The sequence below is a fragment of the Telopea speciosissima genome, chromosome 2 (assembly GCF_018873765.1).
Source record: "Telopea speciosissima isolate NSW1024214 ecotype Mountain lineage chromosome 2, Tspe_v1, whole genome shotgun sequence".
Taxonomy (NCBI): Eukaryota; Viridiplantae; Streptophyta; class Magnoliopsida; order Proteales; family Proteaceae; genus Telopea; species Telopea speciosissima.
Window position 1 is genome coordinate 65,016,953 of NC_057917.1, and position 12,698 is coordinate 65,029,650.

The 12,698-nt window shown below is 37.9% G+C and overlaps 1 protein-coding gene across 1 annotated transcript; it reads left to right on the forward strand.

Moving 5' to 3' along the window:
• Window positions 1–1,851: 1,851 nt before the first annotated feature.
• LOC122650995 (ubiquinone biosynthesis O-methyltransferase, mitochondrial-like) lies at window positions 1,852–11,893 on the forward strand. Its single transcript, XM_043844344.1, has 10 exons — window positions 1,852–1,941; window positions 2,859–3,016; window positions 4,551–4,640; window positions 6,095–6,173; window positions 7,039–7,116; window positions 7,224–7,269; window positions 9,599–9,648; window positions 10,691–10,840; window positions 11,484–11,564; window positions 11,660–11,893. The coding sequence occupies exons 1-10, from the start codon at window positions 1,852–1,854 to the stop codon at window positions 11,765–11,767; spliced, it is 930 nt and encodes a 309-aa protein (XP_043700279.1). The 3' UTR covers window positions 11,768–11,893.
• The last annotated feature ends 805 nt before the right edge of the window (window positions 11,894–12,698 follow it).

Genomic DNA, 12,698 nt, shown 5'->3' on the forward strand with positions numbered 1-12,698 from the left:
CTATACATAAAAGACGACAAAGAAGCCCTGATATAATTAAAGACAAAATAATCACCTACAATTCCTTTTTCTAATCTTTTTGTTAAAATGATCTCTAATTAGCTGCCCTAAACTTATTAACAAACCCATCTTGGTAGCCTCGGAAGAAATTAACTGATTTTTTTTGGGTGCTAAAATGGATTGATTTTTGTTGTGTTGAATTTTTATTCTAATAAGGTGTTATGTATGTCTCAAATTCTTGTACCCGTTTTTTGGGGGAGTATTTATATATTTTACTCGTCTTATCGTAAGACAAGTGAGATTTGGGGATTTTTAAGTTAGGGTTTCTGGATGAGAGTTTGCAGCCCCATTTTGGGTGTTCTTAAGAGATCTTCATTTGTATCTTCTTCCATTTACATAGTGAATCATCTTCAGCTTCGCTTATGAACACAGCACATCGTATTGATGTATGAACCACGTTAAATCTCAATGTCATTTTGTTCTGTTTTGTTTTATATTTGTAATTTTGTGGTGTTTGTTTTAACATCAGGAAAGATGCGTAAAATATTTAAGAAATGTGTACCGACAAAGTAATTACAAGAAAGGGTACCTTTAGGGTAATCTTTTGGCTATATTTAAACTCCTGATTAAGTTATTAGCTATTGGTGGATTGATGTTGTAAATCCAGTTCACCCGGCAATTTGCTTCATGGACTTGCAGAATTTGACCAAGTCTAGACCCTTCTTATCTAATTTAAGAATCAGGTGGCCCATTCTCTGCAGAGAAAAGGGAGACAACAGTTCTCAAAGGGGCATACATGATACAGGGTTGGATTCTGATCCTGTATAAGCATTAATAATCACCAAAATTAAGCAAATGCCAATCCACAACTATCCTTCTCTCTACACAACAAATATACAGTACAGAGAGACAGAGAGACAGAGAGAGAGAGAGAGAGAGAGAGAGAGACTACAATAAGAAAAATAATTTAAGAGGCATCTGATGAAGTATAGGAATAGCAGACCTTCTTTTGACAAACTGTCATAACTTGTAACCCAGAAAAAGTAAAGTGGATCTCCACGTTTTGTCACCTACGAAATTTTATGTAGCTTATGACAAATTTGAGAAAGGAAAGTTAATAAATCTCAGTCTGAAACCCACTGTGGATTTATATTATTTCTTCACGAAATGGGCAAAAAAACCTGATTACTAGAGATAGTGAGAGAGTTATGGTGTTTGGTTGCTGTGTGGAAAAAAGTGGGTTTGATTCTCTTGCTTTTTCTCTCTCCTTAATTAAGTCCTACCCTCCCTCGTGCAGTCAGTTCTCTCAAAGCTAAATGAGCCATCTCGATCGTATTCGTATTGTTTGTGTCTCTCTCTCTCTCTCTCTTTCTTTCTTTTTCTTTCTCTGTTCATCTTGCAGTCTAAGGACAGTACGAAAAACCCAGAAATGTTACAGAACCTCACGTGGGCTAACCTGAAAGGCAGTGGAACGATCTGTTTTTCAAAAAAAAAAAAACCATCTCACTCACTAGTCTATTCTTCCCTACTCCTTCTAAATAGTATGATGATTTAACTGCTGAGTATCCTACGCCATAAACCAACAAACGTACGAGAGTCGTTGTCTTTTAGCTAATGTCAGTTTCAGTCTCTGGACGAGTTGTCTAGTTGATCTTTTTTTTTTTTTTTTTTTTTGCTTTCATTCTTATGATGATTCACATGTACGTTGGAGTGAAATTCAAATGACCAGCAATGTTATCTTACCTCAAATTAATATTATGGCTATATTTCCCTGTATAATAAGATGAAGCGATAGAAAATGAAAACTTATTTAGAACCCAAAATACTAGTTCAAGACAGTGAGGAACTAAAATGAATGAAGATAGTGGAGAGCAGCCAATGGGATGTGATGAGCAGGATACCAGGGAAGACCATCTTACCAGCTTCTTTGTAGCCTCAGTGGTTTGTTGGTTATATTTGCTATCATGAGGTCGAAGGTTCAAGGCTTGAGTGGTGGTGGGATGTGACAAAGCCCATCTGAATTAAGCTGTTTTCATTGTTGATGGTTTCGGCCATCCGGTTTGGTTCATCACTTTAGACAATATAATAAGGTCAAAAGTTTCATGCACGGTTTTGTCCCCCTCTCATAATAGGAGATTGAAATGACCAAATTAATCCCCCTATTTGACCCATTTTAATCCCCTCTCCCCCAATGCAGCCGCGCATGCAAATTTGCATGCAATTATAGAATTTTTAGGTTTTGGCACACATTAGTGTGTTAATTGTTGTAATTTTTCTTCTTTTCCCATCAAATTGATTGCTATTAATTTTAGTTATTTTAAACCTTCTCGGGGAATCAAACAAGGATGTCCTTTGAGTGGCAGTCAGGCCGCCCACTTACACCCGACGAAAGAGCTGGAGTTGGGGTCAGGAGAGAAAGGAATAAGGTGGACACATGATTTACAAAAATGTCCCTACTATTCAAACTCAGCAACAACCATTTGCAAGGGTAAACAAATCGTAGTGAAGTGAACCATTTGAAAGATTACCCACAATTATATATGATATTTTTAAAACCCAATAAGGAACGGAACGGTTATGAAACCGAATAAAAACTGTACCGACACCGAACTGTAAGCTAGCGATAAGGAACGACTAACGAGTCCGAAACTTATTCAGCCTTCACAAGTTTACTTCCTTGGCCAAGTCCGACTCTCCGAGTCTGAATACGAAACCCACTTAAACCCCCAAATTTTCATTGATTTAATTCAAAAATGGCTCCGAAGTCGTTGAAGCTATGTCGAGCTCTCTGCTGCAATTTTCCTCTTTCACGGTTCTCGATTTCGAGATCTTCTCATATCCTCCAAATAAGGTCTTAGGCAGATGTCCCTCAACCCGCTTCTGTTGATCCCTTTCCTGTTCCAGCACCCGAAATATCTCCGGCAAAGATTAATGATGTGAATGCGGGGAGAACTTCTGTTTCTTCGTCTTTGAACCAGATGGAACTAGCCAAGTTCTCCGCCATTGCTGAAACCTGGTGAGCCTTTAAAAGTAAACATTCGCATAAGCTTGATTCAGAAAAATTAGAGAACCTATTTTGTTAGAAAATATTGTACATGTTTACATTTTTAGGTCTGGATTATGGTATGATTTGTCCTAGTATATATTTCTGTGGATTTGGGTTACATTATATTACAAATCATTCAAATAGGAAAATTACAAACTGAAAACAAGAGAACTGAAGCTACATACTTTGGTTTTGAAATTTTATTTGTCTAGAATGAACCTTGGAGTTCAAACATATGTGAAACTTTTGACATTACAAATTGAGCTTATTAGACAATTCTAGATGCTTTGCTTTTTCTGTCTAGGATTCTAGGTGTACGTGCTTGTTTGAGAAATTCATCTCTGAGTTCTATTATATCCGTCGAATTTTGTGACTTCTAAAGGATTTCAGTAGACTCAACTGAATACTTCCAAATTAAATGTGGTAAAGGGACTAGGGGGAGGACAAAGAGGACCTATGTTAAAATGGTGGCCAAGGACATTAGTACCTGTGTTGTACAGCAGAAATGGCGTTCAATAGAGCAGATTGGCAGAATATTATTCAAGTAGCCAATGCCCGTGTACTTTCTGATAAGGCTTAGTGAGTGAGTTGGTAAGTCCACTTTTTTGGGGTTTGAAATCCATTTGTAAATCAAAGTTTAGAAACCTGTTGGCAATATGATTTTCTAATCAATGCTTCTACTGTGATAAAATGTTCAAAGAGGAGATTTAGGACCTGATACTGTGAGAGAGCCATGAAGGACTACTATCATCTATATATTATAATTAACCAGCTGTCGCCGAAGATCGGCCACAACCTGGCCCTAATGAAATTACATGCAAGGGTAAAGCTTCAACATGAAATCACAAGTCCTGCTCTGCTCTGCTTCTTTCTGTTGATTGGCTTTGGTTGTGTTTCAGGAAAATGATCAATTAAGAATTTAAATCTGGAAGTAGTCGAGCAAAGCTCTTTGTTTAACTGTGAGTTTGTTTATATATGTTTTATAGTGCGGCTGTTTCCTGCACAGCGGATAGGGAGGGTTTCTTGTACAGACGAAATATCTGCCACATGCAGGTTAGATTGAACCAAATTTTGTGGACAGGTAGAACCCAAGGTCCCTGGCTGACATGAATAACACTTTGAAATCCAGGACTAACAAGAGGGTGCTTTGGCAACCAAATGGGTGCATGCCAGTACATGGGAGATTATATGATTAACTTAGGCTCTGAAAATTGACATGTGGCTAATCAGACCATGCCTGTATATCCAACAGTCAAAATGTCACGTAATCCTTCCATGCCACTAAAAGTTCAGTGGGCCATATAGGAAGGCTATCCTTTGTAGGATGTGCAAAAGACTTTTTACTTTGTTAATTGCTTTTCACTACTTGTTGCATTACTTATGACTACATCATTATTGTACTTTTTATTATTGTTTGGATGATTTATAATACATTATAGACTTTCAATCATATATGATGGTCCTCATGGTGTTTAACATGGTCTTATTCTTATGCAATAACCAGGTGGGACTCTGAAGGGCCATTTAAACCATTACATGCTTTGAACCCAACAAGACTTTCTTTCATTCGGTCCACTCTTTGCCGACATTTCAGGTGGATTGACTATGTTGTCCTCCTCTTCTTCTGCATGCATCTTATGGGACCAATATTCGATCACCTTATTAGGCAACTGTGTAGGGGGAAATGGTTTGAATGTTCTAGATAAGTTGTTATTATAGGTGGAAGAGAACTCTTTCTGTTCATCAAAGTTTAGCATTTTGAGCTGTTTACTGATGTCATTCATGGAAAGATAAGTTATCTTCCTAACAAGATATCAAGAACTTGCACCATTAATCATGTAGTTTTGAAGATGCTCCTTTGATTACTATTGTTCATCAGAACATTATGAAATTGGATACATCACAGTTGGCTTTTAGGTAGGGTGATACTCATAGCTGCTTGTTGGAGCCTTTGGTGGGAAAGAAATATCTGCTTCAACAAGGAAGGGTTAACACAAGAAGAAGAGCTAACAGTCAACACAAGAAAAAGGACATTGTAAGCAGCAACTCTCTGGTTTAGGGAAATGACCATAGTTGTCACGGCATCTAGGCGTCCCTAGGCGTTGGAGTAGGAAAAGAATCAAGGCGACACCAACAAGGCTATGCCTTGACAACTATGGACATGACAGTCTATTGAAGTTATCACATTTCACGAAAACAGAGAACACTTAATTACTAGAAGTTCTATAAAATTCATTAAGGTCCAATTCAAAACAGCAATTACATCTACGTAGATTCCCATCTGCATGTCAGGTTCTGATAATTAATGAAAACAATCAAACAATAGAGTTCCTATGAGCTAATTTCTAATGAAATCCAATTAAACTAAATTCAGAAGTTGTTACATCTGTAGGATCCTAATTTGCTTGGAAAGTTCTCACATGGGTCCCACAGAATATAATCGACCAAATTTCAAGGGTTTAAGAGTTTGATGTCTGCTTCGTTGGTGGATGATTTAGAAAACAAGGGAGCTACATTTGTTTCCTTTCTTTGACATATGAGCTCTGTACACTATGTACAGTATGGTCTGCATTTTACATGCTTTGTCCTCTAAATAAAGTAACTATTAAATCCAATAAAAGGATAAATCCGATACTTCTTGACGTGCCTTTTGGCCTGCTTGCCTTGTCTGAGACTTTGTGCCGACCTTTACAGCCTCATATATTGGGACAACTTTTATGGTTCCCCAGTCTTCTTATAATCTTGAACTACAGAAGTGGGAAACTGAAAATCCATGCGAAGTCAAAACTTTCAAGTCAACTTATTGAAACAAATTCTTTTTAAAATATTAATATACAAAGAATTTTCCCTTACCTGATATCTTTATGGTTATTTTTTGAACAAAAAAAATTACAAAATCTTCATGAGTTCTGAGATGCCATGATTGTATATGACCTTTTTTTATTCCTTGTCTTATCTTATGAACTGATTTCCTATGTTTAGCTCATTAAACCGTGTACTTATTTGCCTCCAATGTTCTCTGAATGTTGATTATTTATTCTTGTTCAGAAAGGATCCTTATTGTGCCAGGCCTTTTGAAGGACTGAAAATTGTGGATGTTGGTTGTGGAGGTGGGATTCTTTCAGAGGTACTATCCTAATACTTCAATCTCCAGTAGTCATCCAGTGATATAATTGTATCGCACTTGGGATTGTATTTAATGATTCAGCATGTAAAACTTGATAAAGTTCTCACAAAATGATTTTATTGTACTGCTTAGCATAGGGGGAGGCATGTCCATGCATGAGGCTGAAGAGTGCAAATTGCAAAACCATTAGATTAGGACCATTTCTTTTTTCCTACGAAGACTACAAGATAGACTTAGGGTTCTACATGACCAAAATTATAGACCCTGTGCATGGAGATATAGGATTCCAATCCAATGGTTTCTGAAAGTACCCTGTTCTGGCTACGTAACCTTTTCATTGGATCTAAATCATTTTTTCCTTCTTGTGCTATGTGAGGTGCTGCCTGCTGCATGGCCAGATTGTAGACTTATGCATGGAGATGCGGGATTCCTATCCAATGGTTTCTGAAAAGGCCACTATCCAGGCTGCAGAGTGTTATTATTATAGCTTTATGAAACGTTTATATTTGCTTGGTGCCTAGCTTAATGAAATATCAATATTTGTTTGATGTCTTTATGCTAGAATATCTCCTCATGTGTCTAGAAATAATTCAAACCAATTAAGCCTTATCCCAACTAAATAGGCTTAGCTACATGAATCTTGTTTTGCCAATCAACTCTATCCAATAATAGTAGATGTCTATTTTGGAATGAGGGAATGAGTTTAATGTCAGTCACATAGATGCGTATGAGGTAATGATGATGCAAATTAATGCATGAATGCATGTATTACAGACTCATTTCAGCATGCATTATTTATTACTTCATACAAAGTTTCAACTATGCAAGTGAATATGCTCCTAATGTTTGTGTACTGCTGCTACAGCCTCTGGCCCGAATGGGAGCTTCTGTAACAGGAATAGATGCAGTGGAGAAAAATATCAAAATTGCACAGCTTCATGCCGTATGTGCCCTTCTATCCTAAAACATGAAATATTTGAAATATTATTCTTTTCGAAATTGAAAAGGTCAATTTCATGTGGGTTTTGATAATTCTGTTAACTTACACAGGAACTGGATCCAATGACATCAATAGAATATTGTTGCACAACTGCTGGTACATCCCCAACATTCTTCTGTTATATGGAGAGATTTTTTTTCCCATTTATTATAATCCTCTCTCTTGCTGACAGATTTCTTGGTATATATGTTGCTAAAGCAGTTCATTCAAAATTAGTGTTGTAGTGGATGGTTGTGTTTCTGTTAAAATAAGAATGAGCAGCCAACTTGACAACAGCCATTTGTCCATTTAAAAGTTGGGGAGGGAAGAATTGACTAGTAGCCACAATACAGATTAAGAAATTGTAAATAAATCATCATAACAGGTGGTAAATTTTGTGTGATTCTGTGTATTAGCCCTGCTCCAGGCAGCTAAGATTCATAAAGACTACGCATTCTCTTCAACTTCATTCTCCAACTTTTTTTGACTAAGCCTGTTGATGTAATTGAAGAGTGAAGATAAAGTATCTGTTAGTGTGTGTTGACGTATATTGCTGTGGCCCTTAACAGCTCGAACTTTTGGGATAAGCGGTTGTAACATGGTATCAGAGCCAGGAGGTCGTGTATTCGATCCCTGGTAAGTGCAAGGAGTTTGTGCTATGTATTGTTGTGCCCCCTTGGTGCCATATGATGGTGTAATGTGCAGAGCCGTGTGTGTGTGTTTTTTTTTTGGGGGGGGGGGGAGGGCTGCACATGCGAGTGTAAGTGCGTGTTGATATACATTGTTGTGGCCCCTTTACAGATCGAGCTTTTGGGATAAGTGGTTGTAACAGTATCCATTTAGGTAGGTCACTTGTTGAACTGGAAAGGAAGGAATCAATCCAGGGAAGAGCATACCAGCTGTTGAAAAAATTGGGATAAGTGGTTGTAACAGTATCCATTTAGGTAGGTCACTTGTTGAACTGGAAAGGAAGGAATCAATCCAGGGAAGAGCATACCGGCTGTTGAAAAAACTATCATTTGGTTTTTAGGCTTCAGTACGTGCTGTACAGATTTCCTGGTGTTTGCCTGGTTTAAGATTACACTGCAATAATTTCTGAGGAATGGGATAACTGTGGAAACCTTGAAATCAACCATTTGATTTGCTGTTCAGCCAGTTAACATTATTAAGCTTGGGAAATCAGTTGATCCTGTTCAGTGTTCACTTGGTAGGTTTGCTATATTCGTATATTGGGTATGTGCAGTTCATGAATATACTTCGTTAATTTGATTCACTGGATTTGAACCATATTATGAATTGCCTCACAATGAATGCAGTATTCATTCTGGTGACTCAGAAATTGTGGGTAGATATTGAGTCCTGTAAGCTGTAACTGTGTTAGGTCGACTAGTTTGTTAGCTTCTATTCCCTTACCACTTTATCATTACATAATCTGCAGGTGGCTGGGGGTATTGAAGTTCCTGGTAATCAGATATCCTTTGTTGAACTTGCATGTATGGTGTCTAAGATTTAATGCTGATTTCCTTGCCAGTCTTTTAGGACATTGAGACTCATTTCTTCAGCTCAACTTCTTTCTTTCAAGTCCATCAATAATTGCTTTTCTTTACAATCCCATACATCACATGTTATTTGTTGGCAATACCACTAAGGGCGTCCCCAGTGCATGAGGCTCCCGCCACTGCGGGGTCTGAGGGGGGTCATATCTACGCAGTCTTACCCCTGCTTTCACAGAGAGGCTGTTTCCAAACTCGAATCTGTGACCACATGGTCACAATGGAGCAACCTTACCGTTGCACCAAGGCCTGCCCTTTTGTTGGCACCACTATGGTTGGTTATTGTTGTATATGCCTGGAGTATTAAAATTAGACATAAAATATGGAAAAGATGCTCCTCAAGGATGGACACTTGGGATCTATTCATTGTAGAAGTGGAAACAAATCGTTTGAATAAAGCTTTAGAACAATAAACACAGCTTTCTATAGACTGCCTCCTACACTATGCCTCAGAATGACGCACAAGATGAACCTAATTAACTGCCATTATGTGGAGACAATGATTTTTATAGAAGAATTAAAGAAATAATCCTCTTACTGAGGTGAATATTATACTTGACCTTTTGTATTGCCCCACATCTTTGGATGAAACGCATGGGAAAAGCTCTAGTATTTCTATTGCTATGGTAATGAATCTAGTTCATTTTTCTTCTTTTCCTCTTGTGATAGATCTTGGTAATTGTGATTTTAAACCATGCAATGACATGTTGATCTGGTCTCATTCTGCACTAATGGCCAAAATATTGATTGTCTTGGACATTTTAGATCATGCTTGATCATTTTTTGTACTTGCATCTAGATTTGTTAGATGATTCCTTTTATTTTAACTTTCCGAGTCAAAACTTTTCGTTCAGTAGCTCATATAAAATACATGAATATATATATATGGACAGAAAAGTTGGTTGAGGAACAGAGGAAGTTTGATGCTGTCATTGCTCTAGAGGTATGTTATTATTTGGTGATGGTTGGACACATGACTTCAATGTTCACTGGATATATTTGATTGGTTTTCTTGTTGGATTATTCAGGGCCATGTTCTTTTCAACTTCTTTCACAATGCTGTAACCTTCTTTTAGTGTATAATCTTGTCTGATAAAACCCCTTATAGAGTGATATACAGCTATAGGGATGTACTCAAATCTCAGTCTCAAAAGTCTTTGCAATACTTTGCAGAGGTTAATGGCTCAATGCATAGTTTCTTAGTTTGAGTGTCAAATCCAAAGAGTATAAAATAGTCACAACTTTTTTTCTTGATTGTCAAATCAATTTTGTTTCTTCATCAAATTAAATATTATTCTTCTTGATCATTAGAGACGGTTATGTAATGTAGGCGACCTTCTGTCCAAAGTGGTGCTTTATCTTGGGGACTTCTTACTTCAGCTGTTCCAAGAGTCTCCGCTAGTTGAACCGCGTCCAGTAGACTACCTGTTCCGCCCATCCCCTTTGTCAGCTGTTTGTTCAGGATGACTTTTGCGACTACTCGAAGATACTTGCCTTAAATCATCTTAAAGTCTCCTCTATCTCAGAGTGTATGTTTTTTTATAACTCCTCCACCAATAGCCCTATAATGGTTCTCTCTTTAACACCAACGGTACATAGGAACCGAACTGCCTCACGACGTTCTAAACCCAACTCACGTTCCACTTGAATCGGCGAACAACCGAACCCTTTAGACCTTCTTCAACCCCAGGATGTGATGAGTCGACGTCGAGGTGCCAAACGACTCAGTCAATAAGAGCTCTTGGGAGTCATCAGCCTGTTATCAACCTTTGATCCGTCGAGCGAGAGCCCTTCCATTTTGTTCCTTTCTTGTTACTTCCTAGTTAATCAAATAATCTTCTCCTAAATCATGGACCAGTGCAAATTGTCATTCCATCGGTTGTACTGTGCTATATTAAACAGATCATCAGGTTTTTTTTTTTGGAGTGGATGGAAGGAAGATTTTTTCCTTAAGCAATGCCATGAAAACTGAAAATTGCCTGCAGGTGATTGAGCATGTAGCAGATCCTGCTGAATTTTGCAAATCCTTGGCAGCATTAACTGTTTCTGGTGGAGCTACTGTAATCTCTACAGTAAATCGCTCTATGAGATCATATGCTATGGCCATAATTGCTGCTGAGTACCTTCTCCATTGGGTATGTCTTTATCTTTCTCATTTTTCTGGTATGTCATATCTTTCTCATTTTTTCTGGTGCTTCACTGATGGGGTATGGGAATGATTATCAATATTGTGGTGTGTGTTGGTCCAGAAATTTTAAGAGCCAAATAGTGAATGCGCATGGATACTCTAGAAACTTCAAGAGATGCGTCAAGTGTCGAGACTTAAAAGAAATATTAAAGATACATGAGAGAGACCCATTTCTAATCATAATTAGGTATAAGTAAGATGTGCATCCAATTTAACAGGCTACATCTAGATATTAAGTACAACATAAAATAGCATCCCAGTGCACGAGGCTCCTGCTACTGCAGAGTCTGGGAGGGGCAAATGTACGCAGCCTTACCCCCGCTTCGTGGAGAGGCTGTTTCCATGTTTCGAACCTGCAACCTGATGGTTGCAATAGCGCAACTTAACTGTTGTGCCAAGGCTCGCCCACTGAAGGAACACAGGAATGACCTAGATCAATTTCCAATTTTCATTTCCTAGCTTCCAATATGACTTGCGCATTGTGGAATCTTCACCTCTTGGTTGTTACAGATTTTTTTTTTTGGGAGAAATGCATGTGTTAAATCTTTTTCCATGGTTTCTTACTTTATTTTTATATATTTTTTTTGCAGCTCCCTAAAGGCACACATCAGTGGTCAAGTTTCTTTACTCCTGAAGAACTAGTCCTGATCCTAGAACGAGCTTCTATCTCTGTAATATCCCCTACATTATCATGCTCTTTTATGAACTATCATTCATGCTTAAATTGGCCTCACCTCTTAACATTGTTTCCACTGTTAATGTCCAGGTTCAAGAGGTTGCAGGTTTTGTTTACAACCCATTGACTGGAAAGTGGGCGTTATCTGTTGATATTAATGTAAATTTCATTGCATTTGGTAGCAAAAATAACTTATAAAACTAGAGCAAAATGTTTTGTTTTATTGATAAATAATTTTGCTATACTAGTTCTACTGGTTATAATTGTTTAGATTTAATACTCCTTTTTGAATCAATAAAATGGTCTTCTGCCGCTTGAATCACTGACAAGGCTTATCTGATTTTTTTTTTTTCTGACAAAGACAAGATTGGTCAGGGATCCCATTGCCATGTTTAACCTCTGTGCATTACCATTCGCCATATGGATGGAAGCAATTGAAAGGGGGCTCTCTTTTTTCCCTGTGGCCAACCTCTGACTCGAGATTGGTAGATGCAGAGTTGATTGGGTGAACCAGGAAGTGCTCCTTTGTTGGTATAAGGATGTTGAGTGCCTTTTCTCTAAACTGAGGGCGGGATCATGCATTCTCTCTTACCATTTCTTATTCCCCTCTTCCCTGACCTTCATCTTTCCAAGTGTTTTGGGTTGGGTGTTAAAATTCTAATTCGGTACAGATATCAAGGCTGTGTCTAAGCATAGGGCCTGTTCTATCAAGGCACATCGTGGAGATGGAGTACTTGTATTAGCTTTGTACCATCAATATTTTTCCTCTTTCTTTTCTTTCTAGGGTTGGTAAAGGCCTGCGACTCTGCCTTCCACTTAAGACCTTGGTGCGTTTTCCTGTGGAGAGAGCTTTATCTTCTGGTGCAACTGGGAGCTGCTATCTTTCATGGAAGAACTGAGACAACTTAGGTGAACTGATGATAGTGTGGCCCGAGATATATAGCAGAGCATGTATGATAAAAGAGAAGGAATGGATTGTAAGGCTTGAATTATCAGAACAGATCATCAGATTGTAGGATTAGTAAAATTAGTTTTTGCAGGTTCCCCAAGATTATGTTTGGTTGGTTGAAAATGAGATTTTTTTTTTAAAATCAAGAAATGTATCCTTTTTCATCCCCTTTTCCATCCA